General features: G+C 41.5%; 1 protein-coding gene across 1 annotated transcript in view; it reads left to right on the plus strand.

Annotated features, from left to right (window-relative positions):
- Positions 1-27,540, plus strand: part of LOC109928837 (FA complementation group M) — a 102,825-nt gene that overhangs the window by 72,858 nt on the left and 2,427 nt on the right. The window contains exons 12-16 of the mRNA XM_048600081.1: positions 1,952-2,105; positions 11,608-11,711; positions 13,212-13,862; positions 17,672-18,029; positions 24,982-25,273. Of these exons, the coding sequence (XP_048456038.1) occupies positions 1,952-2,105; positions 11,608-11,711; positions 13,212-13,862; positions 17,672-18,029; positions 24,982-25,273 (1,559 nt within the window). The remainder of the gene's footprint in view (positions 1-1,951; positions 2,106-11,607; positions 11,712-13,211; positions 13,863-17,671; positions 18,030-24,981; positions 25,274-27,540) is intronic.

The raw sequence follows: 27,540 nt of genomic DNA on the forward strand, positions 1-27,540 counted from the left end.
CATCAGAAAACTTTTCTGCTGAAGGGTCTAGGCCCGAAACGTCAGCCTTTCTGCTCCTATGATGCTGCTTGGCCTACTGTGTTCATCCAGCTCTGCACCTTGTTGTCTCACATGGTTCATTAATGTTTTTTAGGGAAGGAAATCTGTCATCCTTATCTGGTCCAACCTACGTATGACTCCAGACCCAGAGAAATGTGGTTGACTGTTTCTAAACAAAAACTGAAAGAACTGCAGATGCTAGAAATCTGAAACAAAAATAGAAATCGGAAAACCTCAGCAAGTCTGGCAACATCTATGGAGAGAAATCAGAGTTAATGTTTCACGTCCAGTCACCCTTCTTCAGAACCGATGGTTGTTAGGAAACGAATGGATATTACGTAGACGATAGGGTGGGGGGGAAGGCTTCTGCTGCACTCAACCCATTGTCAGCTACTGATAGTCTGCATTAGCACCTATTTGTTCTCTAGGCTGGTCTATATCCACGCCTTTGTCCAACTCTTTTCTTTTTCTTTAAGCTGTATCTCCATTTATCATCTCCTGTTCTCGCTCTCACGCTGTCTCTTGCTCTCTCTCCCTCTACATAAAGCTATCCTTTCCCTCTGCTGAAGGGTCACTGGACTTGAAACGTTAACTCTCATTTCTTTCCACAGATGCTACCAGACGTGAAATTTTTCCAGCAATTTCTTTGGCTTACTCTTAATTGCTTTCTGAAATGGCCTACCAAACCACTCGGCCTAAAGGTAATTAGGGCAGTAATTGCTGGCCTTGCTAGTGCCACCCACTTCCCATGAACATTGAGTTAAATGACGATTTAGTTGGACAACCATTATAACAAACTTGATCAAGGCTTCCTTTTACCAGTGTAAAACTGAGCAGTTTGAATTATGAAGTTGTTATGGGCAAAGTAAGATTGGGTCTATGAAAATTCAAGGTTGGCAGGAATGCCTTTTTTAACCTGGCACTCAAATGACCTTTTATGCATATATTATTGCAACAACTCATTTCACTTGTGTGGCAACTAAAGTAACAAAGTACCTTGAGACACTGAATTTAATCTAGCACTGTGTTCCTTTCTGACTTGAACTCAATTGTGAAAAACTGTAGAGAACTTCTGCACAGTGTTTAACATGACATTCTTTCCAGTCTGATTGTTCATGATTTGCAAGAATAAGAAAATCACATGTGACACTTCTCACTTTCTTGGTGACCTGAAATCTTTTGTTGTCTGAACTGCTTTTAAAGCTTAGGCAAATGCAGCAACAAATCTGTACAACATTCCCACGATGTCTAGTTACTCGATTGTTGGCCAAGTCGCAAGGACACATAGGGCAGCACAGTCATTAGCACTGCTGCCTAACAGCACCAGCGACCCAGGTTTGATTCCTCTGTCTGTGTGGAGCTAGCATGTTCTCGCCATGTCCGCATGGGTTTCCTCCAGGTGCTCTGGTTTTCTCCCACAGTTCAAAGATGTACAGGTTAAGTGGATTGGCCATGCTTAAAAAATAATTGCTGCGTAGTGTCCAGGGATGTGCAAGTTTGATGGGTAGGATGCTCTTCAAAGGGCTGGTGTAGATTTGATGGGCTGAATGGCCCCTTTCTGCACTGTGGGAATTCTACAAGAACGTTCCTATGCTTTTTGAGTAGATGCATGGGATCTTTTGCATCCACATGATCAAGCAGATAGGCCTCACTTTAACACCCCCTCCAAAAAAACAAAATCAGATGTCAATCTCGATTGTTAAAGCCTTTTAAGTAAAGAGAGAACATGCTGTCCTTTGTGTATTCATTTGCATGAGAACAATTTTATAGTTTGGACATTCCTTTTACTGTGTTTTTTAAATGCAGGGCAGTTCAACGTTTTTTGCAAGGCTGTATCTGAAAGTTAGAGTTGGTAAAGTTTTGCTATTTTACAATAATAGTTAATTGACAGTTGTCTTGGTTTATTTGTTAGCATGTTGCTCGACAGTTTCTTGATGAAGAGGCTGAGCTTTCCTCAGATGGAGCCGAATATGTGTCCTCTGATGAAGATGATTATGACAACGTCAACGATGATTCTTTGAAAGGTTTCATCAATGATGAATCTCAGCTTTCGCAAGTTATAAGTGGTAATACTCTGCAATAATTCATAATATTAACTTAAATCCTCATTAGTTAATACTTCTAGTTATGTTCATGTTATTTGGAACTTTTTTTTTCCCCAAACATGAGTTAGAAATCTGGCTACTGATAGCTCAGTGACATCCAGTAGCTAAGCTAAATACACTAGAAAGATTTGCTGTTTGGTTTATGTTAAGTTGCATGATCTCAGCCAGCATTTACTTCAATGATTAACGTGTACATGCCAATTTGGGACAAAGTCAGATTTAGCTTTGGTTTCATTATAGTCACCTACGTACTGAATGTACAGAGTAGGTTTACCAGAACAATAAACAAGTCGTGCAGGTTACTGGACTGTCGGGGCAACTCTTTGGGGGAAAAAAAGTCAATGTGTTCTTAAGTGGAAGAAGCAGAGAAAACTGCTTCTCTATACCTAAAAACAAGGTATATCAGAAGTAAATGCCACTTTTAATATTTAAACTTTTTTTATTTATTGTGGTTTATTTTAATAAAACAGAATAACTACCCTTTGAATTTACTTAACAGATTTGCATAGTAAATTTGGTTTTCGGCAAGAATAGGGGTAAGAATCTTTTCTTGGCTTGTTGGAGAAGTCACTTGGGAAAAGTGGAGGACAGTAGTTGTTTGATAGGTTGACATTTGATACAGTAAATGGGACAGGATTGTCTCTACTGGTGCAAAGGTTGGTAATCAGATGACACAGAGTTAAAGTAATTGGCAGAAAATCCAGGCCAGTATATTTACAAGGTATTGGTGAGTCCACATCTCGAATACTAAATGCAGTTTTGGTCTTATTTGATCAGGATCTAAATATGTTGGAGTTAGTTCAGAGGGGGTTTGCTGGAGTGATACCTGGAATAAGGTGTTGTCCTATTGAGTGAGGTTGAGTAAGCTGGGCTTATTTTCACTGGAGATTAGAGGGGGGGGTGACTTGATTGAAGTATACAGGATCCTGGACTGAACAGTTCTGAGGAAGGGTTACCGGACCCGAAACGTTAACTCTGTTTTCTCCTTCACAGATGCTGCCAGACCTGCTGAGCTTTTCCAGCAACTTTGTTTTTGATTTCAACTGGAGTTGTCCTTCTATGCCAGAGATGAGAAATGTTTTCTCATGTTTGTGAAACTTGGAATGTTGCTTCAGAAGGTCTGGTCATTGAAAATTTTAAGGCGGAGGAAGATTCTTGTTATGGGAGGGAATCTAAGCATATTGGGAGAAGATAGGGAATATAGAAACAAAAATGCACACTGATCAGCGAAGACCTTATTGAATGGTGGAGCAGGCTTGAGGGGCTGAGTGGCTTACTTCTACTGTTTCTTATATTTGTATATACAGTTTTTTTTTTATGTCAAGAACCTCTTATTTGGAATGTGCTACATAGAAAAATGGTGGAAACTGCTTCAACAATAAATTTTCAAAAGCAATTTAAAATCTACTAAAAGGAGAATTTTGCAGGATTTGTTCTAATTCTTTCAGCCTCCAGGATTTGATCCTTGTTGTGCTATAGGAGAAGTAGTAACTTATTTGGTGAGTATTTGGGAGGTGACTAAGGTTTATTCTATTCCTAAAGTTCAACATTGTATAATTGTTAGTAAGATTAATAAAATATATAAAAACATAAGTAAATATATAATTGAATATAATAATTAGAACACATTAATGATGGTAAGATGGGTGACGAGTCGCAGCTACAGCATGTAGGAGCTTCTGCGTGCCAGTTTGGTCCCAGGCAAACAAGCACAGTAAGGGTTTAAAGTTTGAGTAGCTTCAGCTCAGAGTTTGAGCTGCAGGCTCAAACACAGACACTGCGAAGCATCAGGGCAGGGGAAGGTTAACTGGATTCTTTGTGCTAGGAGGTGCTCACACTCCTTAAGATTGGGTCCTCTGATTTGGTTGGTATTCAGAGACAGAAGTGTTTGACTCTGAGATAGTTCGGGGACCTAGAATGCATGAGCCTCTGGCTTTGCAGATGTTCAATAGGTTTGAGGTTCTTTATAAATTTGTCTGGGTAAGAATGGGGGCTGCAGGATGGATGAGTTAACTGACTATAGCACCGTGGTATTAGAAGCCATTCAAGTGTCGGGGGTGGGGTGGGGGTGGAGGTTGTAGTGGTGGTAGTAGTAGGGGACAATATGGTTGGAGAAATTGACACTGTTCTCTGTGACGCAGTGTGTTTCTTGCCTGGTGCTAGTGTTTACAGATAAACTTGCAGAGGGAGGGAAAGGATCAGTCATCTTGGTCCATGCAATACCGATGCCACAGGGAGTGCATGGAAGGTCTGCATAGCCAGTATGAAGATCAAGATGTGAAATACAGACACAGAAGCGTTTGATAAGGTTCCCCATGGTAGGCTATTGCAGAAAATACGGAGGCATGGGATTGAGCGTGATTTAGTGGTTTGGATCAGAAATTGGCTAGCTGTAAGAAGACAAAGGGTGGTGGTTGATGGGAAATGTTCATCCTGGAGTTCAGTTACTAGTGGTGTACCTCAAGGATCTGTTTTGGGGCCACTACTGTTTGTCATTTTTATAAATGACCTGGATGAGGGCGTAGAAGGATGGGTTAGTAAATTTGTGGATGACACCAAAGTCGGTGGAGTTGTGGATAGTGCAGAAGGATGTTGTAGGTTACAGAGGGACATAGATAAGCTGCAGAGCTGGGCTGAGAGGTGGCAAATGGAGTTTAATGCGGAAAAGTGTGAGGTGATTCACTTTGGAAGGAGTAACAGGAATACAGAGTACTGGGCTAATGATAAGATTCTTGATAGTGTGGATGAGCAGAAAGATCTCGGTGTCCATGTGCATAGATCACTGAAAGTTGCCACCCAGGTTGATAGCGTTGTTAAGAAGGCGTACAGTATGTTAGGTTTTATTGGTAGAGGGATTGAGTTTCGGAGCCATGAGGTCATGTTGCAGCTGCACAAAACTCTGGTGCGGCCGCACTTGGGGTATTGCGTACAGTTCTGGTCACCGCATTATAGGAAGGATGTGGAAGCATTGGAAAGGGTGCAGAGGAGATTTACCAGGATGTTGCCTGGTATGGAGGGAAGGTCTTATGAGGAAAGGCTGAGGGTTTTGAGGCTGTTTTCGTTAGAGAGAAGAAGGTTAAGAGGTGACTTGATAGAGACATACAAGATGATCAGAGGATTAGATAGGGTGGACAGTGGGAGCCTTTTTCCTCGGATGGTGATGGCTAGCACGAGGGGACATAGCTTTAAATTGAGGGGTGATAGATATAGGACAGATGTCAGAGGTAGGTTCTTTACTCAGAGAGTAGTATGGGCGTGGAATGCCCTGCCTGCAAAAATAGTAGACTCGCCCAAAAGGGCATTTAAATGGTCATTGGATAAACATATGGATGATAATGGAATAGTTTAGGTTAGATGGGCTTCAGATTGGTTTCACAGGTCGGCGCAACATCGAGGGCCGAAGGGCCTGTACTGCGCTGTAATGTTCTATGTTCTATGTTCTAGAACTTCAAAGGTCATAATCTGTGGATTGATGAACTATGTGAAAATTGGCATAGGAAAAGTGAAATTAGAGAGATGAACTCATGGCTCAATGACTATTTGAACTGGTTTCAGTTGATAGAGCGCTGGCACCAAAACTGGTGAAAATGGAATCTATACAACAGGATGGTTACCACCTGAACCATGCTGGGGCCAGCGTTCTTGCAAGCTGCATAACTAGAGAGTAGACAGGATTTTAAACTAAATATTAGGGATCAAATTTAGGAAGATGTGGTAAATTGGAGAATAGAGCCAAGACAAAAAAAAATTAATTTGGGAAGTGATTAATAAATCATGACAGGAAGGGTAGAAATTTAAGAGTGGGCTAACGGAAAGCTATAAAAGGAATAAAGGGTTAAAACTCGGGATCTGTATCTGAACGCAACTAACATTCAAAATAAAAAGACGAACTGAGAGCACTAATGGAAATAAATGCATACAAGCTGGTAGCCAGGTGCAAGGTGACATGGATTGGAACCTGAATCTTGAATGGTATTTAGGAAGGACAAAAAAACCAGGAGAAGTGGGGAGGAGTGCTCTATTACCATTTAATTGGTAAAAAATTGCAGCACGCTTCTGTGCAGAGGGACTTGGGTGTCCTTGTGCATGAATCGCTAAAATTAGGATTGCAGGTGCAGCAGGTAATTAAAAAGGCAAATGGAATTTTGTCTGTCATTGCTCGAGGGACAGAGTTTAAAAACAGGGAGGCTATGCTGCAGCTGTATAGGGTCCTGGTGAGGCCAAACCTGGAGTACTGTGTGCAGTTTTGGCCTCCTCACTTGAGAAGGGATATACTTGCACTGGAGGGGGTGCAGAGGAGATTCACTCGGTTGATTCCAGAGTTGAGAGGGTTGGATTATGAGGAGAGACTGAGTAGGCTGGGATTATACTCATTGGAATTCAGAAGAATGAGGGGAGATCTTATAGAAACATATAAGATTATGAAGGGAATAGATAAGGTGGAGGCAGGGAGGTTGTTTCCGCTAGCAGGTGAAACTAGGACTAGGGGGCATAGCCTCAAAACAAAGGGAAGCAGATGTAGGACTGAGGTCAGGAGGAACTTCTTCACCCAAAGGGTTGTGAATCTGTGGAATTCCCTGCCCAGTGAAGCGGTTGAAGCTACCTCGCTGAATGTTTTTAAGGCAAGGCTGGATAAATTTTTGAACAGTAAAGGAATTAAGGGTTATGGTGTGCGGGCGAGTAAGTGGAGCTGAGTCTCAAAAAGATCAGCCATGATCTTAAGTGGCGGGGCAGGCTCGAGGGGTTGGATGGCCTACTCCTGCGCCTAGTTCTTATGTTTTTATGTTCTTATGTTATTGAATGATGGTATTAGTACAATAAAAAGGCACGATCTAAGTTCAGGAAACCAAGATATAAAAACAGTTTGGGTAGAGATGAGAAATGATGAAGGCAAGAAGTCACCTAGAGACACAGAAACACAGAAAATAGGAGCAGGAGTAGTCCATTCGACCCCTTGAGCCTGCTCCACCATTCAATATGAGCAAGGCTGATCATCCAACTCAATGTCCTGTTTCCACTTTCTCCCCACACGCTTTCATCCCTTTAGCCCTAAGAATCTTGTTGAAATAATTCAATGTTTTGGCCTTTAATCGTTTTCTGTTGCAGAGACTTCCAAAGGCTCACCACTTTCTGGGACACTTCTCATCTCAGTCTAACTGGCCTACCATGTATCCTTAGACTGACCCATGATTCTTGACTCCCTGGTCATCGGCAACATCTTTCCGTGTTTACCGTGTCTAGTCCAGATAGACTTTTATAGGTTTCTGAGATTCCCTTCATTTTTCTAAACTCCAGTGACTATAGTCCTAACTGAACAAAAACAGAAATTGCTAGAAAACCTCAGCAGGTCTGGCAGCATCTGTGAAGAAAAAAATCAGTTAGCGTTTTGGGTCTGGTCACCCTTCCTCAGGACTGGTCCTAACTGATCCAGGCTGCCTTCAGAAATCAGTCAGGTAGACTTTTGTTGCTGTCCCTCAATAGCCAGAACATATTTTCCACAAATAGAGACCAACACTGTGCACAGTATTCCAGATGTTTTCTGTCCAAGACTTGGACAGTTGCAGCAAGACATCTGTGCCCCTATACTCCAGTCCCCTCTTTTTGAAGGCCAACTTTCCATTTGCTTTTTTTCACTGTCTGCTGCATCTGCATGCTTACTTTCGGTGACTGGGGTAAATGGACACCCATGTCTCATTGTAACTCCTCCTTCCCAATTTATTGCTATTCAGATAATAATCTACTTTCCTATTTTTGTTGCCAGTATGGATAACCTCACGTTTGTCTACATTATGTTTTCTCACTCTCTCTTGCTTGTATCCTTCACTTTAGGGGAAGTGATGGCCTAATGGCATTGTCGCTAGGCTATTAATCCAGAAACGCAGGCAATGATGATGGGACCTGGATTCAAAACCTGCCATGGAAGATAGTAGAATTTGAATTCAACCAAAAAATGTGGAATTAAGAACCTAATGCTGACCATAATACCATTATCAATTGCAAGGAAAAACTATCTGGTTCACTCGTGTCCTTTTAGGGAAGGAAATCTGCCATCCTTACCTGGTCTGGCCCACGTATGAGTCCAGGCACACAGCAATGTGGTTGGCTTCTTTTCACAAAAAGGGACAGGAAATAAATACTGGCCTATCCAGCGATGCTCACGTCCTGTGAATGAATTTTTTAAAAATTTATACCTCAACTGCCATGTACTCGCCCACTCCCTCAACTTGTCCAAACCACTCTGAAGCATCGTTGCATCCTCCTCACAGTTCACCCCCTCGCCCAATTTGTGTCATCTGCAAACTTAGAGGTACTACATTTAGTTCCATCTTCTAAATAATTAATTTATATTGTGAATAGCCCTGGTCCAAGCATTGATTTTCTTTTTGAATTCACTAGTGGGATGTGGGCATCACTGGCCGGCTAGTATATTTAGTGCTTATCCCTAGGTGGTGGTGAGTTGCTTTCTTGTGATGCAAGTGCTACAGGTAGACTCAAATACTGTTAGGGAGGGAATTCTAGGGTTTCATCCCAGTGACCTGGAAGTGATGCTGATATATTTTCAAGTCAGGATGGTGAGTGGCTTGGAGGAGAATTTGCAAGTGGTACTGTTCCTAGGTATCTGCTGCTCCTTGTCTTTCTGGATTTGTAAGGCGCTATCTAACAATTTTTGGTGAATTTTTGCAGTGCATCTCGTAGATAGTTCACAGTGTTAGAGGGAGTGGATGTTTGTCGATGTGCCAATCAAGTAGCTTGCTTTGTCTTCGATGGTGTCAAGCAATGTTGGGACTGCAACTGTTTACAATATATATTAAATGTACACATATATTAATGACTTGGAGAAAGGAAGTAAATGTACTGTAGCCAAATTTGCAGATGACACAAAAATAGGTGGAAAAGTAAGTTACGAGAGTGTTTGGCATATAATGTGGGGAAAAAGTAAAGTCCTTCATCTTGGAAGGGAGAACAAAAGAACAATATTATTTAAATGGAGAAAAATTGCAGAAATCTGCAACACAAAGGGACTTTGGGGTATTTGTGCACTAAATACAGAAAGCTAGCACACAGATGCAGCAGATAATCATTTAGGCTAGTGGAATGTTGGTCCTCCAAGAGGGTTGGAATCCAGGAGTAGGGAAGTCTTACTGCAACTGTGCTGGTGAGACTATATCCGGAGTACTGAGAGCACTTTTGGCCCCCTTATTTAAAGAAAGATATCATTTCATCGGAGGCAGTTCAGAGAAAGTTCACTATGATTTTACCTGGTCTAGAGGAGTTGCTTTATGAATAAAGGCTAACCGGCAGGAATCAGTGGATGTGCTTAAATTTCCAGAAGGCATTTGATGAAGTGCCTCAGCAAAGATTATTGTAGAAAGTAAGTGGGTGAAGAAGGCTACAAATTGGGATTGATAGAAGAATGGCTGCAGAGGAAACAGAAAAGGCATAAATGGATCTTTTGCAGTTTGGCAAAATGTAATGAATGATGTGCTACTGTGTCAGGTGCTGGGACTTCAACTAGTTAAAGATTTATGAATGACCTAGAAGATTGGATGGAAGGTATGGCACCAAATTTGCTAAGATGCAATGGTCAGTAAGAAGGTACATTGTGAAGAGGACATTGGAGGCATACAAAAAGATATAGATTGATTAAATTTGTCGAAAGATTTGACAAATGAACTATAATGTGGGAAAATGTGAAATTATTTTTGGAAAATTAAAAATACTATTGAAATGATGAGGAATTGCAAAGCTCCAGGGTGCAGAACGATCCGAGTGTCTTGGGTGCAGGAATTGCAGAAGTTAATATGAGGGTACAGCAAGTTATTAGGAAAGCTAATAGTGTTATTATTTTTAGTGAGCTTTTAATCTGCATATAGACTAGAAATGTCAGAATACCAAAGGTAATATTGATGAGGAATTTATAAGTTTTTGGAATAGTTTCTTAGCACACCACATTCTGGTGCTGACCCGAGAGCAGACTCCACTAGGCCTGATGTTGTGCAATGAGGTAGGCATTAATGAATGATCTCATAATGAAGACACACTTAGGTGACAGCGAATGTACTATGATTGAATTTTGTATCCTGTTTGAGGGAAAGAGAAGTTGGTCTGAGACTATTTATTTTAAATTTTAAATAAGGGCAATTAGGAGGGCATGAATGCAGAATGGATAATGTGAATAGGTTTATAGTGAGGTGATTTGAATACTAAGTTATACTTCAGTTATAAAGGGCACTGTGAGGCCTAGAAAGCTGTGAGCAGTATTTAAGGAAGGATATGAATGAGTTTGAAGCTTCAGAGAAGGTTTACTAGATTAATATCTAGAATAGGCAAGGAAATGCACAAGCTGTGATTGGATAAGCTAGGGTTGTATTAGCTGAATTTAGAAGAAAAGGATATGTTATTGAAACATTAGATCTAGAGCTGTCTTGATGGGTTGGATGTAGGGAGGATGTTTCCTTCCTTGTTAAAATAAAGGATCATCAATTTAAAACAAAGATGATGCAAAATACCTTTCTCTCGGAATTGCGAATGTTTGGAACCCTTTCTGGAAAAACAGAGTCTTTGAATGTTTTTAAGGACGAGGTCGATATATTCTTGATAATCAAAGAGTGAATGTTATTGGATTAATGTTATTGGCTGAAATGTGGGGAATTTGAAGTTACAATCAGAGCAGTCCATGATCTTATTAAATGGGACAGCTGGCTCAAAGGGTGATTGATCCCTTCTTGCTCCTTGTTTGTATGCCTCTGTATAAGAGCATGCAGTATTTTGTTGATCAGTGCAGACTTGATGGAACAAATTACTGATACCTGCGCTGTATTTTTCACGATTCTTTTCTAAACTGTTTTAATGGGAAGGATTGAAGACTTTGAAAAAGATTTGATTAAATGTTCTATTACAGTGATGGTCATATTCTTTGGAACCACCTGACAACATTAATTAACATGCATTGTAAAGTTTAATGGCAGTCCAAACTATTGGCAGAGAACAGGAAGCTGACTTGTTTTGATCTGACTTTAAACCATTGGCAAAATTGAAGAATTCACATTTGTAATGCTATTTCTGAGAAATGATTTTGTTCATGGGTTATTTAATTTTGGAACAAAGTATTCGCATTTAAATTCCATTGTGAAATCTCTCCTTTCTTTGTATTTGGTTTTGTGATAACATTATTCACAATCTAACTGGATCCAGATTGACATGGGGACTGACAGATCTGATGTCTGATGGGCAAAATCAGCTACTAATCAAATTAGCACGAGATTCACTCGGAGGAAACTGATCTTCCAGTATGTTTTTTTGGTAATTTGCGTCCTTGCTTTGACATTCATAACATTTGAATTTTCCGATCTGTACAGCTCGTTAAAATGTTAGAATAATTTTAGAAGTCGGCACTTATCTGAAGGCCATTATGTCCTTTATTATGCTAAAATCTAATGATCTCTTTGTAATTTATTTGCAGATGGTGACATGCAAGAAATTTACCTGAAGTCTGTACGTAGTCCTAATATCTACAGTAAGAAAAAGATGGTCTTCAGTAAAAATGAAATGACCATATTTTCACAGGTAAGATCTATTTGTTTGGATTTTGTTAAATCAGATATTGTTTCTCATCTGGTTAGAGAGAAAATTGCTGGTTTGAAATTTTACTTTATGCAGATTTACAGGAACTTTATGGACATCATGCTATATTAGAAATGCTACAAAATGTCTTTCTCACTTCATTGTTTTACCCAAGGCCTTTGGGTTATTCACGCTAATGGTCAAGTAGATTGTAAGCGTGTGTAACTGTTTCAGTAAACATGCAATATTGACAAACTGTTTTAAACTTTGCTTTTCTTAATCCTCCTCGGGCGTACTAAAATGAATATATATAACCTTTTTATGTCTTTGGGAACTGAAAGAAAACTGCATCCTTTCTAAGTGGTGTTAGCATACCCTGACAGGGGGTGAGTTTTTTTTTATACAGACAAGGCATTACAGAAGATCGCTGGGAAGTCGAGTACAAGAAGCAATTCTTATAGCTTTGGTGGACTACTGTTAGAAAGAGGGCTGGAAGTTGGGGCTGAATAATGGGACAGTTGTAAGTCATCTTTGATGCTCTTTAATGCGTTTTCCTCCCACAGAGATAATTGAGAGATTCAACAGCTGCAAAGATGGGCAAATATATGTCACACTATGAGGCAGCATGAAAAACAGAGGACTGGAGTCAACTAAGGATATTGTCTTGGAACAAAAAGTTGCTGGAAAAGCTCGAGAGGTCTGGCAGCATCTGTGAAGAAAAAGTCAGTTGTCGTTTTGGGTCCAGCGACCCTTCCTCAGAACTCACCAGACCCAAAGCGTGAACTCTGATTTTTTTTTTCATCACAGATGCTGCCAGACCTCCTGAGCTTTTCCAGCAACTTTGTTTTTGTTCCAGATTTACAGCATCCACAGTTCCTTCGGTTTTTATTAGGGGATATTGTCTTGTTCAACTACTTGATTTACAAGTAGAATTATCTGCAAACCAGACCCAAGTATACTCCCTTCTGGATGATTTCTCTTAGGCAGTCTCTGTGGACCGAGGATTACTTTTATGTGTGCTGGTCCAAGTTCTGACGTGGTTTTGAATGCTAAAAGAGAGTAGAGGAGTAATAATTTCTTATCATTCATGCGAGGAAAAATAGTGTTGATAGATGTGGACTAGACACCCTTTATGCCAAGAGTAATAGGAAGGAATCTTGACAGAAAGACCTCTGTGGTTTGATTTTTCTGAACGCCACCAATGCCACATGTTCCCGAAGAAAGACACCGGGAAATTGGTAGAGTAATTTGTGGTTAAAAATTTGGCTAGAGAACCAGGAATTTGGTTCATTAAACAGTGGGATGCTTCTTTGGCTCATACAGATTCCACCAAAAGTTAAGTTTGAAAAGCTATTGGTGGACAGGATAGATAACGTGGCCATGTGTGTTTAAACTAGCTCCTGCTTAGGAGTGGGAGGGCACATGTGTTAGTTGAAGTAAATTGTGATGTTTGTTTTATATCTGTGGTGATGTTTGATAATATTGAGCATTCCTTCTTGATAGATTCCTGAACAGGATGAGACCTACATAGAAGACAGCTTTTGTGTTCATGAGGAAGGTGAAGCAGATAATCAAACTGAATTAAGTGGTGATGAAATTGTGAATTTTGATCTCTTGAATGATACTCCCATTGGAAAAAACAAACCATATGCAACTCGGAGCAGAACAAGAACAAAAATTGTTGAAATAGAAAGTAGTAAAGGTGCCTTGACCAGAAAGAGGAAAGGCAGCCGGATAATTTTGTTGAATGATTCCAGTGAAGATGAACAAGATGTGAACGTAAACCATAAATTGCCAAGAGAAAATTTAGTACAAAACAACAAAAGTAAACAAACTGTAGAAGAACAAAATACGTCATGTTATCCAAACCCGATCTTAATAGGCGACTGTTTTAGGGAGTGTTCGTTAAAAATGACTGTACAACAACCAGCATGTGTTGATGGGGGTAAACCTTCAGATCCTTGCTCAGGGAATAGATGTCATGCCACGCGCTTGAATCTCCAGGCTTCGGTATCTGAAGCATTAGACTTTCAAATAGAGCAAAAACATTCAAGAAGGTGTAGTTCAACTACTGCCTCAGATTTTACATTGAACTCGATGCAACACAAAGGACAAGATAAATGCCATGTGAGCAGACTTCATTCCATTAACTCTGTAAGTATCGACTGATTTAAATGTATTGCAGTTTAGTGTCTGATATATTGACAATAATTGTATGTCAGTGAGTAAGGTAAATTTCAATAACACATCTGATTTAAAACCTTTTCTAAGGACGCAGGAATAATTATTATGCATCTCTAGTGTACAAAAGGGACAAAGCTAAGTCTATCAAAAAAAAAAAGTCTGAATTTTTCGGAGACTATTGTGATGTGTTTTGAGCTTTGATACTTTGTGGAGTTGAGATTCCATTGATTTTCAAACCGTTATACTTGCTTGCAGTTTGACGTTTTGTAATCTTAAGAGTTGTCTGGGTTTTGCTATCCTCCATGTCATTCTTATAATTATACGGGTGGTTTTATTTCTGGTGAAAAGCAGCTGTGATACTTTAGTAATACAAAAACTTTAAAGAAAAAGTACATGGGTTGTTACAACGTGGAGACAGATAGCCAAACTAAATCAGTCCTTCTACATCTGTATTTAGAACACTGTAAAATAAAATTCAAAAAACCCTCAAAATTGATCCCGGTGGGTCCTTACCAGACTTTTGAGTAACTAATCCTAGACTCTATGAATAATCAATTCCAGACACTGGTTTGTATCTTAAAGAAAGAGTTAGCCATTTATTAACAGTATAGTAACTTTAGCAAAGTAAACTTAAATGCAAAAAATTAATTGGTCTATGCTTTAAACCCAAAAACCTTAGTTGTCAACCCTATTTACACAAAAGACCGACAACAAACACACACAGTTGAGGGTTAATAAAAGAAAATAACAGAACTGGCCAAATGACTTGTTTTTATGATGCATTATTTCACAAAGTACAGATAATGGCGCCTTGGTTGATTTTCTGAAGGTGTTTATTAGAGTCACCTTTATAGTTCGCTCAGATAAAAGTGGTAATGGTTATAACTAACAGTCGATTCCGCTATAACGCGTGTTCTGTCAACGCACATTGGCTGTAACACAATTGATGAATGGGGAACGCCATTTCTGAAACGTGAACTTGTGTTGGCTATAATGCAATTCCATCGGTGCATGGAGGAGTACACGTTGACCTCACATGATCGTTTCACAGGCTTTGTTGTGAATATGTACAATGTTAGTGCCGAAAGAGTCTCCATGCCAGCATCATGTAATCATTTTGCTGCCTTGTTGTGAAGTTTTTTTCTGTGAGAGTACAGTCCAACCCCCTTCCCCCATCAAGTCATCTTGACGTTTTTCAAGGTAAATTGTTAAATTTACTTTTATTTCATTATTAGATATGAATTAAACATTTATTCAAATTGTGCTACCTTTTTTGTTAGTCTTTTCAGTGATTTTTGAGTGATTTTGTTTTTGGTGGTCTGTCCGCTTTTTCTATAAACCCCATTATTTCTATAGCGCAATTTTCTATAAAGCGTTTCTATTGCATTATAGCAGAACTGACTGTAGTTTTCTATTTGGGATAGTAGGAACTGCAGATGCTGGAGAATCCGAGACAACAAGGTGCAGGGCTGGATGAACACAGCAGGCCAAGCAGCATCATAGGAGCAGAGAGGCTGACGTTTCGGGCCTAGACCCTTCATCAGAAAAGGGGGAGGGGAAGGGGGTTTTGAAATAAATAGGGAGAGAGTGGGAGGCGGATAGAAGAGGGATAGAGGAGAGGATAGGTGGAGAGGAAACAAACTGGTCGAAGAGGCGGGGATGGAGCCAGGAAAGGTGAGTGTAGGTAGGGAGTTAGGAAGGGGATAGGTCAGTCCAGGGAGGACGGACAGGTCAAGGGGGCGGGATGAGGTTGGTCGGTAGGAGATGGAGGTGCGGCTTGAGGTGGGAGGAGGGGATAGGTGGGAGGAAGAACAGGTTAGGGAGGCAGGGACGAGCTGGACTGGTTTTGGGATGCGGTGGGGGGAGGGGAGATTTTGAAACTTGTGAAATCCACATTGATACCATTGGGCTGCAGGGTTCCCAAGCGGAATATGAGTTGCTGTTCCTGCAACCTTCGGGTGGCATCGTTGTGGCACTGCAGGAGGCCCAGGATGGACATGTCGTCTGAGGAATGGGAGGGGGAGTTGAAATGGTTCGCGACTGGGAGGTGCAGTTGTTTGTTGCGAACCGAGCGTAGGTGTTCTGCAAAGCGGTCCCCGAGTCTCCGCTTGGTTTCCCCGATGTAGAGGAAGCCACACCGGGTACAGCGGATGCAGTATACCACATTGGCAGATGTGCAGGTGAACAGCAACTCATATTCCGCTTGGGAACCCTGCAGCCGAATGGTATCAATGTGGATTTCACAAGTTTCAAAATCTCCCCTCCCCCCACCGCATCCCAAAACCAGTCCAGCTCGTCCCTGCCTCCCTAACCTGTTCTTCCTCCCACCTATCCCCTCCTCCCACCTCAAACCGACCAACCTCATCCCGCCCCCTTGACCTGTCCATTTTCCAAATCGTGAGAGCTTTCTCTCCATTAAGGCAGGTATAGATGGCAAAAATTCTTCTTTGCCTCCAAGGTGCCAGCTGAGGAAAAGAGTATTGGAGAATCAAAAACCGAAACTTGAAAGTAAAGTCTTGGTTTACTGGGTACTACAGATTTTCAACTTCCTATATATGCTTCGGAGATTTGAACTACCGAGCAGGCACCAGTAGGCACTGGGGAAGTACCATCAGTGGTGCCTTCACCAGATCCTCCAAATCAGTTGGCAAGAAAAGAAGTCCACGAGCATTGTCCTTGCCCAACATCGAGGTTGTAGAATTCAACATCAGTTCTCTTAGGTGGGACTTTTTTTTTGGCCTGGCATGAATCTTACAAAGTAGTTGTTCTGTTCTGACATTTGTTTTACCAGGAAATGCCCAGGAAAACAGGAGAAATGCTTTAGAGGTGTTTCAAAGCATTCCTGAAAAGATGAAACCATCATCATGCCTGGCCTGGCTGGTGACTGACCAAAGTGAAGGTTCATTCAACAATGCTCCTGAACTCATCAAAAGACTTAGCATATAGAAGCAATGTTGATGTTTTGGAGGGAGCACAGAAAACTCCAAATACCACCTGTTCCTGACCCTTGCAGTGTCACCTGCCTCGCTATGTGATAGAGTCTGCAGATCACTCATTGGACATAACAGCCATTTCAGAACCCATCAAACCAGAGTAGAAGCAAGGCCGTCTTGATTCTGAGGGACTACCTAGGGAATAAACTGAAGAAGTATTATCACTTGACATAGTAATATAATTTGGATAGCCATTTCTGTTGCCCTATTGTATTCAGATTCTCAACAGAAACAAATATTTTGAGGTTTCTTGGTTCAGTTTTTAAAAAAAACCTAATTGCAGGACGAATATTTTGCATCTTCTACAGCGAAAGTTTTAGTTTGAGTTATGAACCATTTTGATTGCTTGATGCTTAACATATGAAATGGATTGTAACATTTAGTAAATGCCATCACCTTGGTTTTTGTTTTAAATGATGTATCATGCTAGGATTTGATTTGATTCATTATAGTATCTACTGTACTCTGTTTAGGGCTTTGTTCTGCCATTCTAGATCATGTTTGATCATCTACTGCGACACCAATTTCCTGTGTTATCTGCATATCCCTTGTTTTTAGAAATCTATCAATTTCCGTCTTGAATGTAATAGAGCATCTACAGTCTTCTGGAATGTAGACTTGTAAAGATTCACCACCCTCCAAGTGAAAAATTTCCTCCTTGTTTCAGTACTAAATTTTCCTGGGATTAAATCACCTGTACTAGACAACCCAGCCAGAAGAAATATTCTTTCTGTTTAAATACATTGATAATATTAATGCTGTAAATAGACTCATTTCTGATTACAGATTGAAGCTGCCACATTTTCAAGATCAAGTGAAAATCCATGTAAAGACATTCTGGTCAGCAATCAACAGGCTGTATGTCATGGAACAGTTCCACTGAAGGTTCTTGTGGACAGTCGCGAAATCTCCTCTGGGCCAAACCTGGTCTCCTGTTTACGCGTTAAACACGGCATAAAGGTTGAGATTTGTAGTCTCGGTGGATGTGATTATATAGTGAGCAACCGGATGGCAGTAGAGAGGAAATCCTTATCGGAGTTTGCTAATAGCGTAAATCGAAGTAAGCTTGTAGACCGGATTCAGCATCTTCAGGCCACGTTTGAACGTGTGTGTATCATTGTGGAGAAAGATGGAACAAAGCCAGGTGGGTAGCTCATATGAATTGTTTGTGTCCAATTCCCAAATGCCTCTTGACCTTTCTCATGAGTATTTTATCACCCTCGTTCAAAAATTGTAAATTACTGTTGCCAAATGATAGAAATATTTCAACATTTTCTGTTGGATTAATGTATTTAAGACATGAATCCAATTTTGTTACCCTAACACCTTTTTCCAAAAAACACACTGCAACATGCCAACTGTCACTTTGAGAAAGTGGCAGATTTTTGGCACTCATTTCATAAATCTGCTGTTTAAAAGTATAATAGAAATTGGCTGTTAAAGTATCTTTCAGTAGAGAGAAAGTATGAATGGATTGTTAAATGCTGTAGAAACACAACAAGCCATAAGGCAGACAGTGATTCCGACACTGACCAGAAAAAGCGAATTTAACACCCTCATCACAGAACATAGAACAGTACAGCACAGTACAGGCCCTTCGGCCCATGATGTTGTGCTGAACTTTTACCCTAAACCTAAGGTCTATCCAACCTCCATCCCTACCTTATACTATCATCCATATGCCTATCTAATAGCCGCTTAAATGCCCACTACCCTCTCTGGCAATGCATTCCACGCCCCTACCACTCTCTGAGTAAAGAACCTGCCTCTGATGTGTCCCCTGTATCTACCTCCACTCACTTTATAATAATGCCCCCTCGTAATAGCTACCTCCACCCTAAGAAAGCGTCTCTGGCTGTCCGCTCTATCTATACCTCAAATCATTTTGTACACCTCTATGAAGTCACCTCTCATCCTTCGTCGTTCTAAAGAGAAAAGCCCTTGCTGTCTCAACCTTTCCACGTAAGACCTTCCCTCCATTCCAGGCAACATCCTGGTAAATCTCCTCTGCACCTTTTTCCAATGCTTCCACATCTTTCCTGTAATGAGGCGACCAGAACGAGGCAAATACTCCAGATGTGGCTGAACCAGGCTTTTGTATAGCTGGAGCTTAACTTCACGGCTCTTGAACTCAATCCCTCTATTAATGAAAGCCAACACACCATACGCCGCCTTAACAAATCTATCCACCTGGGTGGCAGCTTTCAAGGAACTGTGAACATGAACCCCAAGATCCCTCTGCTCCTCAACACTGCCAAGAATCTTTCCGTTAACCCTGTATTCTGCTTTCAAGTTTGTCCTTCCAAAATGAATCACCTCACAGTTTTCAGGGTTAAACTCCACACTCCGCACTATCCACAACTCGACCCACCTTCGTATTGTCCGCGAACTTACTAATCCACCCTTCCACTCCTTCATCCAAATCATTTATAAAAATCACAAATAGAAGAGGACCCAGAATAGATCCTTGTGGTACACCACTCGTAACTGAGCACCATGTTGAATATTTTCCGTCCACTACCCTTTGTCTTCTAAAGGTAAGCCAATTCTGAATCCAATCTGCCACATTTCCCCCTATCCCATGCCTCCTTACCTTCTGTGTGAGCCTACAATGGGGAACCTTATCAAACGCCTTACTTAAATCCATGTATACCACATCCACTGCTCTACCTTCATCCACGTGTTTGGTCACCTCTTCAAAGAATTCAATAAGGTTTGTGAGGCATGATCTACGCCTCACAAATCCATGTTGACTATCGCGAATCAAACTGTGTCTATCCAAGTGATCATAAATCCTATCTCTCAGAGCCCTTTCCAACAATTTGCCACCCCTGAAGTAAGACTAACTGGCCTGTAATTTCCAGGGTTATCCCTATTCCCTTTTTTGATCAACGGAATGACGTTTGCCACTCTCCAATCTTCCGGCACTATACCCGTGGACAGTGAGGACGAAAAGATCATCGCCAAAGGCCCTGTGATCTCTTCCCTTACTTCTCATAGAATCCTTGGATAAATTGCATCAGGCCCGGGGGATTTATCTATCTTCAAGTTCCTCAAAATTTCTGGTGTATCTTCCTTACTAACATCCACCTCCTCTAGCCTACCAGCCTGTTTCACACGGTCCTCCCCTACAACTAAGTCCCTCTCAGTTGTGAATACCGAAGAAACATATTTGTTACGGACCTCTCCTATCTCTTTAGGCTCCGTGCACAAATTCCCTTTACAGTCCTTGATCGGCTCTACCCTTTCTCTGATCATTGTCTTATTCCTCACGTATGTGTAAAAAGCCTTGGAGTTTTCCTTGATCCTATCTGCCAGGGTTTTCTCATGCCCCCTTATAGCTCTCCTAAGCTCTTTCTTCAGCTCTTTCCTGGCTAACTTGTATCCCTCTAGAGCCTTTTCCGATCCTTGTTTCCTAAACCTTATATAAGCATCCTTCTTCTTCTTAACTAGTTGTTCGACCTCTCTCGAGAACCAAGGCTCCCTCGCTCAACCGCATCTTCCCTGCTTGCTAGGGACAAAATATCGATCACACACAGTATGCATTTCTTAAACAATCTCCACATTTCTAGACTGCTGTTCCCTGACAGCATCTGTTCCCGTTTTATGTTACCTAGTTCTTGCCGAACAGAATTATAATTATCCTTCCCCCAATTATAAACCTTGCCCTGCTGTATGTACCTATCCTTTTCCATGACTATGGTAACAAAAGTAACAGAGTTATGATCACTACTGCCAAAATGCTGTCCTACCAACAGGTGTAACACTTGGCCCGGTTCATTGCCAAGCACCAAATCCAAAGTGGCCTCTCCTCGTGTTGGTCTAGCTACATACTGTGTCAGGAATCCTTCGTGAATGCACTGGATAAAATCCACTCCATCTAAACTAATACAACTAAAATGTTTCCAATCAATATTTGGAAAGTTGAAATCACCCATGACTACAACCCTGTGACTTCCGCACCTTTCCAGTATCTGCCTCCCGATCTGCTCCTCCACTTCTCTGCAACTATTAGGGGGTCTGTGAAAAAACCCCAACGAAGTGACTGCTCCTTTCTTGTTCCGGACCTCAACCCAAACTGACTCTGTAGACATGTATCATTCTGGAACTGCCTTTCAGTAGCTGCTATACTAGCCCTGACTAACAATGCCACTCCGCCGCCTCTTTTACCACCCTCCCTATTTCTTTTAAAGCATCTGAATCCCGGAATTCCAACAACCATTCCTCTTCCTGAGTTACCCAAGTTTCTGTAATAGCCACAACATCGTAGTTCCAAGTACTGACCCACGCTCTAAGTTCATCTGCCTTATTTCTGATACTTCTAGCATTGAAGTATACGCACTTCAAACCATCCCGGTGTCCACAATTATGCTCCATCGACCGCATTTCTTCATTAACACCCTCACTCCCTGTTGTGTCTGTTGGAAGGCTGAACACCTCATCCTCTGAATTACAAATCCGGTTCCCCACCCCCTGCCACTCTAGTTTATACCATCCCATATAGCTCAAGCAAACCTCCCTCCCAGGATATTTGTGCCCTTCGGTTCAGGTGCAACCTGCCCTTCCTGTACAGGTCCCATCTTCCCCAGAATGTGCTCCAATTATGCACATAATGGAAGCCCTCCCTCCTACACCAGCCCTGTAGCCACATGTTTAACTGCACTCTCTCCCTATTTCTTACCTCATTATCACGTGGCACTGGTAGTAATCCAGAGATAACTACCCTGGACTTCAGCTTCCAACCTAACTCCCTGTACTCGTTTTTCACATTCTCAGTCCTTTTTTCTACCTATGTCATTGGATCCGATGTGTACCATGACTGCTGGTTGCTCACCCTCCCCCTTAAGGATCTTGAAGACACGATCCGAGACGTCATGGACCCTGGCACCCGGGAGGCAATGTACTTTCCATTTGCATCAACAAAACCGCCTGTCTGTGCCTCTTTACTATTGAATCCCCCACTACAATTGCTGTTCTATTCTCCGCCCTTCCCTTCTGTGCCACAGGGCCAGGCTCAGTGCCAAAGACCTGTCTGCTATGGCCTTCCCCCACCCCCCAACAGTATCCAAAACGGTATACTTATCATTGAGGGGAATGGCCACAGGGAATCTCTGCACTGTCTGCCTATTCCCTTTCCCCCTCCTGACTGTCACCCCGCTACCTTTTTCCTGTACCTTTGGTGTGACCATCTCCTTATAACTCCTCTCTATCACCCCCTCAGCCTCCCAAATGATCCGGAGTTCATCCAGCTCCAGCTCCCTAATGCGGTTTTCGAGGAGCTGGAGTTGGGTGCACTGCTCGCAGGTGAAGTCAGAGGGAACACCAGCAGTGACCCTCATCTCCCACGTCCTGCAGGAGGAGCATGCAACTGCCCTAGTGTCCATTCCCTCTACTCTAGATTTCCAGAAGAATTAAAAAAAAAGCCTTACCTTACCGACCCTCCACACAGTCTGTTTTTTCTGGCTAGTGGAAGAGGATGGGTGGGAGACACTACACGTGTAGTGTTTCGGGTTCAGCCAATGCCCGAATATATTAGTTCACTTCCTGGCTTGCGTCCTCGCCACTCCTACTGCTGAAAGCAAGAAGGCCGCCACTAGATGAGGTAAGTTTTTTTTATATAGGGAAAAGCTTACCTTCCCGTCTGCACCCTGGCTTATGTCCTCAGAAAGGAAGGCCCTAGAAGAACTGAAAAAGGACAAAAACCTCACAATACTACCAGCAGACAAAGGGCACATGACGGTAATACTAAACAAAATGGGACTAATTCTCCTCGGCACAAACTCTACTAGCTGACGAGAACTCATACCGGCAAGTGCAACTTGACCCAACACCACAACTGGGCAACAAAATTCTCAACACACTAAAGAGACTGAAACAGACCGGACAAATCAACAAAACAGACTATCTAAGAATGAAACCTGATGGAACTAAGACCCCCCAGTTCCACGGCCTCCTGAAGGTACACAAACCAGAAGTGCCCCTCAGACCCATAGTCTCCCTGCCAGGCACACCATCACATAGATTAGCCAAGGTGTTACAAAGCAGACTAAAGTGCCTCGTCAGCAAGTCACCCCACTCAACCCACTCAGCCCAAGAGTTCCTCAATTCCATCAAGGGTATAAGAATAGACCGATGACGAGACCATGGTATCATTTGACGTTACTGCCCTATTCACATCGATAAGCCATACCACTAGCAAGAGAAACACTGGCAACACTACTAAAACAAGAACAAGACCTGAGTGACACCACAGATAACATGCTGAAGCTACTGGACCTATGCCTCCCCACCCACTTCATCTTTAATGGCCAAATATATGAACAGATCAACGGGACACCCATGGGATCACCTATCTTCGGACTAATAGCTGAAGTGGTGATGCAGAGACTTGAAAACATGGCCCTTCCACTAATCCAACCGAAACTATGGATATGCTACGTGGACGACACCTTCATCAATATTAAACGGACTAAACTAGAGGAGACACACTAACTAACGAACAACACCCTCACCGGGATCGGATTCACCAGAGAAGAGGAAAAGAACAAACAGCTCCCATTCCTGGACATCGTGGTGGAACGCAGGAACAATGGGGAATTCCTAACAAAGGTACACGGGAAAGTCACACATATCAACCAAGTACTGATTTTCAACAGCAACCACCCTAACACACACACACAAAGTTGTGTGAGAACATTAGTTAAACAGGCAACAACACACTACGGCAACACAGAACTATGCCAAAAAGAAGAAGAGTACCTCTTCCAAGTATTCAAAGACAATACCCGAAAAACTGGGTCAGAAGATGCCTATCACACGAATGACAGCAGGAAGATACCACACGCCCCGACACACTCATCACGCTATTGTTACATCAAGAGCACATCTGAACTGACCACAAAACTCCTACAACCACTGGGCATCAGAATAGCACACAAACCACATCAACCCTACGACACCTGCTAATCAGAACCAAAGACTCACTACCCACCATGGACAGGACCAATGCCACATACAAGATTCCCTGCAAAGACTGTGACAAATATTACATTGGACAGACAGGAAGGAAATTAACCACAAGAGTACACAAACATCAACTGGCAACAAGAAGACATGGCCAATACTCCCTTATCTCCATCCACATGGATAAGGAAAACCACCAATTCGATTGGGACAACACCAGGATCCTCGGACTGGCGAAGCAGAGACAAGCATGCGAATTCCTAGAGACCTGGTTCTCCACTAAGAAAGCCATCAATAAACATGTAGAACTCGACCCCATATACACTCCATTGCGAAGGAAAACCGGAAGTGAGGTAATCCAGCACAACGGACACCAGAGTTTAAATAACAGGCAGGAAAACACAACAGTGATTCATCGGAGTCTGCACTGATGACGTTACCCAGCAGGGTAATGAAACGTCTGTGGAACAACGAACCAGCTCGGTGAGCCAACCAACCACATCAGCCATAGATATTTTCCTGATTAACCTGTTCAGAGACATTATTACACACCTCTGGAGCAGGTGGAACTTAAATCCAGATCTTCTTGCTCAGAGGTAGTGTCACAAACATGCTCCCTTTTTTGTTAAAAGCTGTAGCTAGACAAATCAAACTGTTTTACCCGCTGAGATTTCTACATCATTTCCTGGGCTTTGGACAGTGTATGATGCAAAAATGACTAATCAGTCTGACTTTTGATGATTCTTTTCCCTCCCTCCCAACCTATGATGTAGAGTCTTGTTGGTGTAACCATATAACAACTCAAGAACATGAGCCTGCACAAAATCAATTAATGTTTTTGATTCACAGATCTTACCTTCTCACTGTTGTCTTCTATTAATGCTAAAGATGAAAGGTGTGTTCTTTCTAAAGTGCTTAAATGATATTTTATTACATGTGGTATGTGACTGTCGTAATATTTTGATGCACATTGCATTATTTTATCATAAAAGGTTAATTGAAGTTGCACAACATTAAAGATGAATAAACAGAAAATTATTCTTAAGATTGACAAAGAATATTTGAAGAATTACATTATTTGTCATTGAGCCAAAAGTGAACTGTGTTGAATTCTCTGTTTCAATAAACTACAGGAGATATAGCTAGGATATTCCAGAGAACCAGATACTATGATGGGTTGCTAACATCTCTGACTGTTGCTGGAATCAAAATCTTGTTCAGCTGTAGTCAGGAGGAAACAGCTGGTCTGATTGCTGAACTTGCCCACGTTGAAGAAAGGAAGAATGCAGCTATTACTGTCCCAGTGGAGGTTCATGGTCATTGGCAACAAGTTTTACAGTTCTACCTCAGCATTCCTAACATCAGTTATGTAACAGCTTTAAATCTCTGTCATCGGTTCAGCTCTGTGAAAGAAGTAGCCAACAGGTAATTTTATCACTTGATTTTGATGGGTTATATTGTGCTTCATTCTTTTGCCAGGCACAACTTGGCATGGAGACTGATCAGGACAATGAATAATAGAGAAATGGCAGAAATATTAACTAATTGCTTTGTATCAGCATTTATCAGAGACACAGTACAAGTGAACATGGAATTGGATAATGAGAACAGAAATGAGATTCAAAGTTTTGGCAAAGATCTGTAGCTCGGGTTGTGGGCGAGGGTGTTGACTTCCTCGCCGAGTTGGCTTGTTCTCGTTTAGACGTTTCGTCACCATGCTAGGGTGACATCATTAGTGGAGCCTCCGATGAAGTGGTGTTCTTGTACTCTGCTTGTAGTTTATACTGTTTGGTCTGTTATGGTGAGTACTGTCATTTCTGGTTTTAATCTGTATGGGTTTGTATATGGGGTCCAATTCTGTGTTGGTTGTTTTAAGTATGGGTGGAGAACCATGCCTGTAGGAATTCCCATTTGTGTCTATGTTTGGCTTGGGCTAGAATGGTTACCTTGTCTCAGTCAAACTGATGGCCTTCGTTGTCTGAGTGTACCAACGACAAATACTTACAAGGATTTATGATCCCATTCCTACAATATGCAGAACCAATGTGATTTACAAAATACCATGCAACGACTGCCACAAACATTGCATCGGACAGACAGCAAGGCAATTAGCCATCAGAATACATGAACATCAACTAGCAGCAAAATGGCATAATGGCATTAATATTGGTACACTCCGACTATGAAGGCCATCAGTTTGACTGGGTAACCGTAGTAGCCCAAACCTAAATTAAACATGCACTGGAATTCCTAGAGGCGTGGTTCTCCACCCGTAATGCAATCAACAAACACATAGAATTGGACCCCATATACAAACCCATTCAGATTAAAAGCGGAAATGACAGTACTCACCATAACGGACCAAACAGTATAAATTCCAAGCGGACTAGAAGAACACCGCTTCATCGGAGGCTCCACTGATGATGTCACCTAGCATGGTGATGAAACATCTGAACGAGAACAAGCTAGCTCAGCGAGCAGGTCAACAACCTCACAGAAATGAGAGAACTGCAATTAAAATAGATATGAAATATTAAATGATCAAAATTGTAAGACAGAACCCCTGGTCCGGCTTACATCCTTGCATTATAAAAGAATCAGAAAGAGATAACAAAGGCAACACTACAATTTTAATAATTTGTTGGTAAAATGTGTTATGCCAGAGGACTTGTGTGTAGATAATATGAGACCTGTATTTGAGAAAAAAGACAGAACATGTCTGCTGAATTCTAGTCCAGTCAGATTAACATTGGTGGTAGGAATTTCCAGTAAAGGAAAAAACCGAAAACTATCTGGAAGATTAAAAAATGGCCTGCATTGATTTCAAAAGGCAGTCTTGACTGAAGAGGTAACTGAGAGCTAGAGTGATGCAATAGATATAATTTGTAGATTTTGAAAACACCTTTAAATAACAGGTTGTATAAAAATGAACAGAAAATATGGAGTTGGAAGACCAGGAGCAGAATGGATTTAGATGATATTTGATTTCCAGAATTGCATTTGATAATAGATTTGATGAGTGTAATCAAATACTGACGAGAACTTCAACTCAAGATACTCTCAAACTTGTAGAAATGATTGGTAAATTGATTTCAACATAGATAAATGTAATTCCTTTATTGTACGAATTCACATATTTAGTTCAGTTGAGTCGATGGCTGCTTTGTAAAGCAGAGTGACATCAAAGTATGGGTAGTATTCCCACACAAACTGAGTCACCATAAAGGTCACACCTTCTCGATCTCACCCCTCTCTGGAGATATGGTGACCCTCAGGTTAAACAACCGCAGTTTGTTTCTCTCTAATGAGCAAGCATCCCTTTGATCTGGTAAGACTATGGTGACTAAAAGGGCTGTTGTGGTGCAGCATTAATGTCCATACCCCTGAGCCAGGGTTCAAGTTTCACCTGCTCCAGAGGTATGTCATAACATCTCTGAACAAGTTGATTAGAAAATATCTAAGCACCATCAAATTGCCCCATGATCCTCTAGGACTATGGTGACTTTACTAGAAGAAAATTTGAATGGGATAGACAGGCAAAAGAATCGAAGAACAAATATACAAGTCACTAAATGTCCAACAGAAGAGCAAGCCAAGCACATTTTCTTTTTAGAAGGATAGAACGTAAAAGTAAAGAAGTTATGATAAACTAATATTGAACCTGCCATTTTGTAAAAGGTTTACAAAGTCAC

This window comes from Rhincodon typus, chromosome 8, assembly GCF_021869965.1.
Source record: "Rhincodon typus isolate 14 chromosome 8, sRhiTyp1.1, whole genome shotgun sequence".
Lineage (NCBI taxonomy): Eukaryota > Metazoa > Chordata > Chondrichthyes > Orectolobiformes > Rhincodontidae > Rhincodon > Rhincodon typus.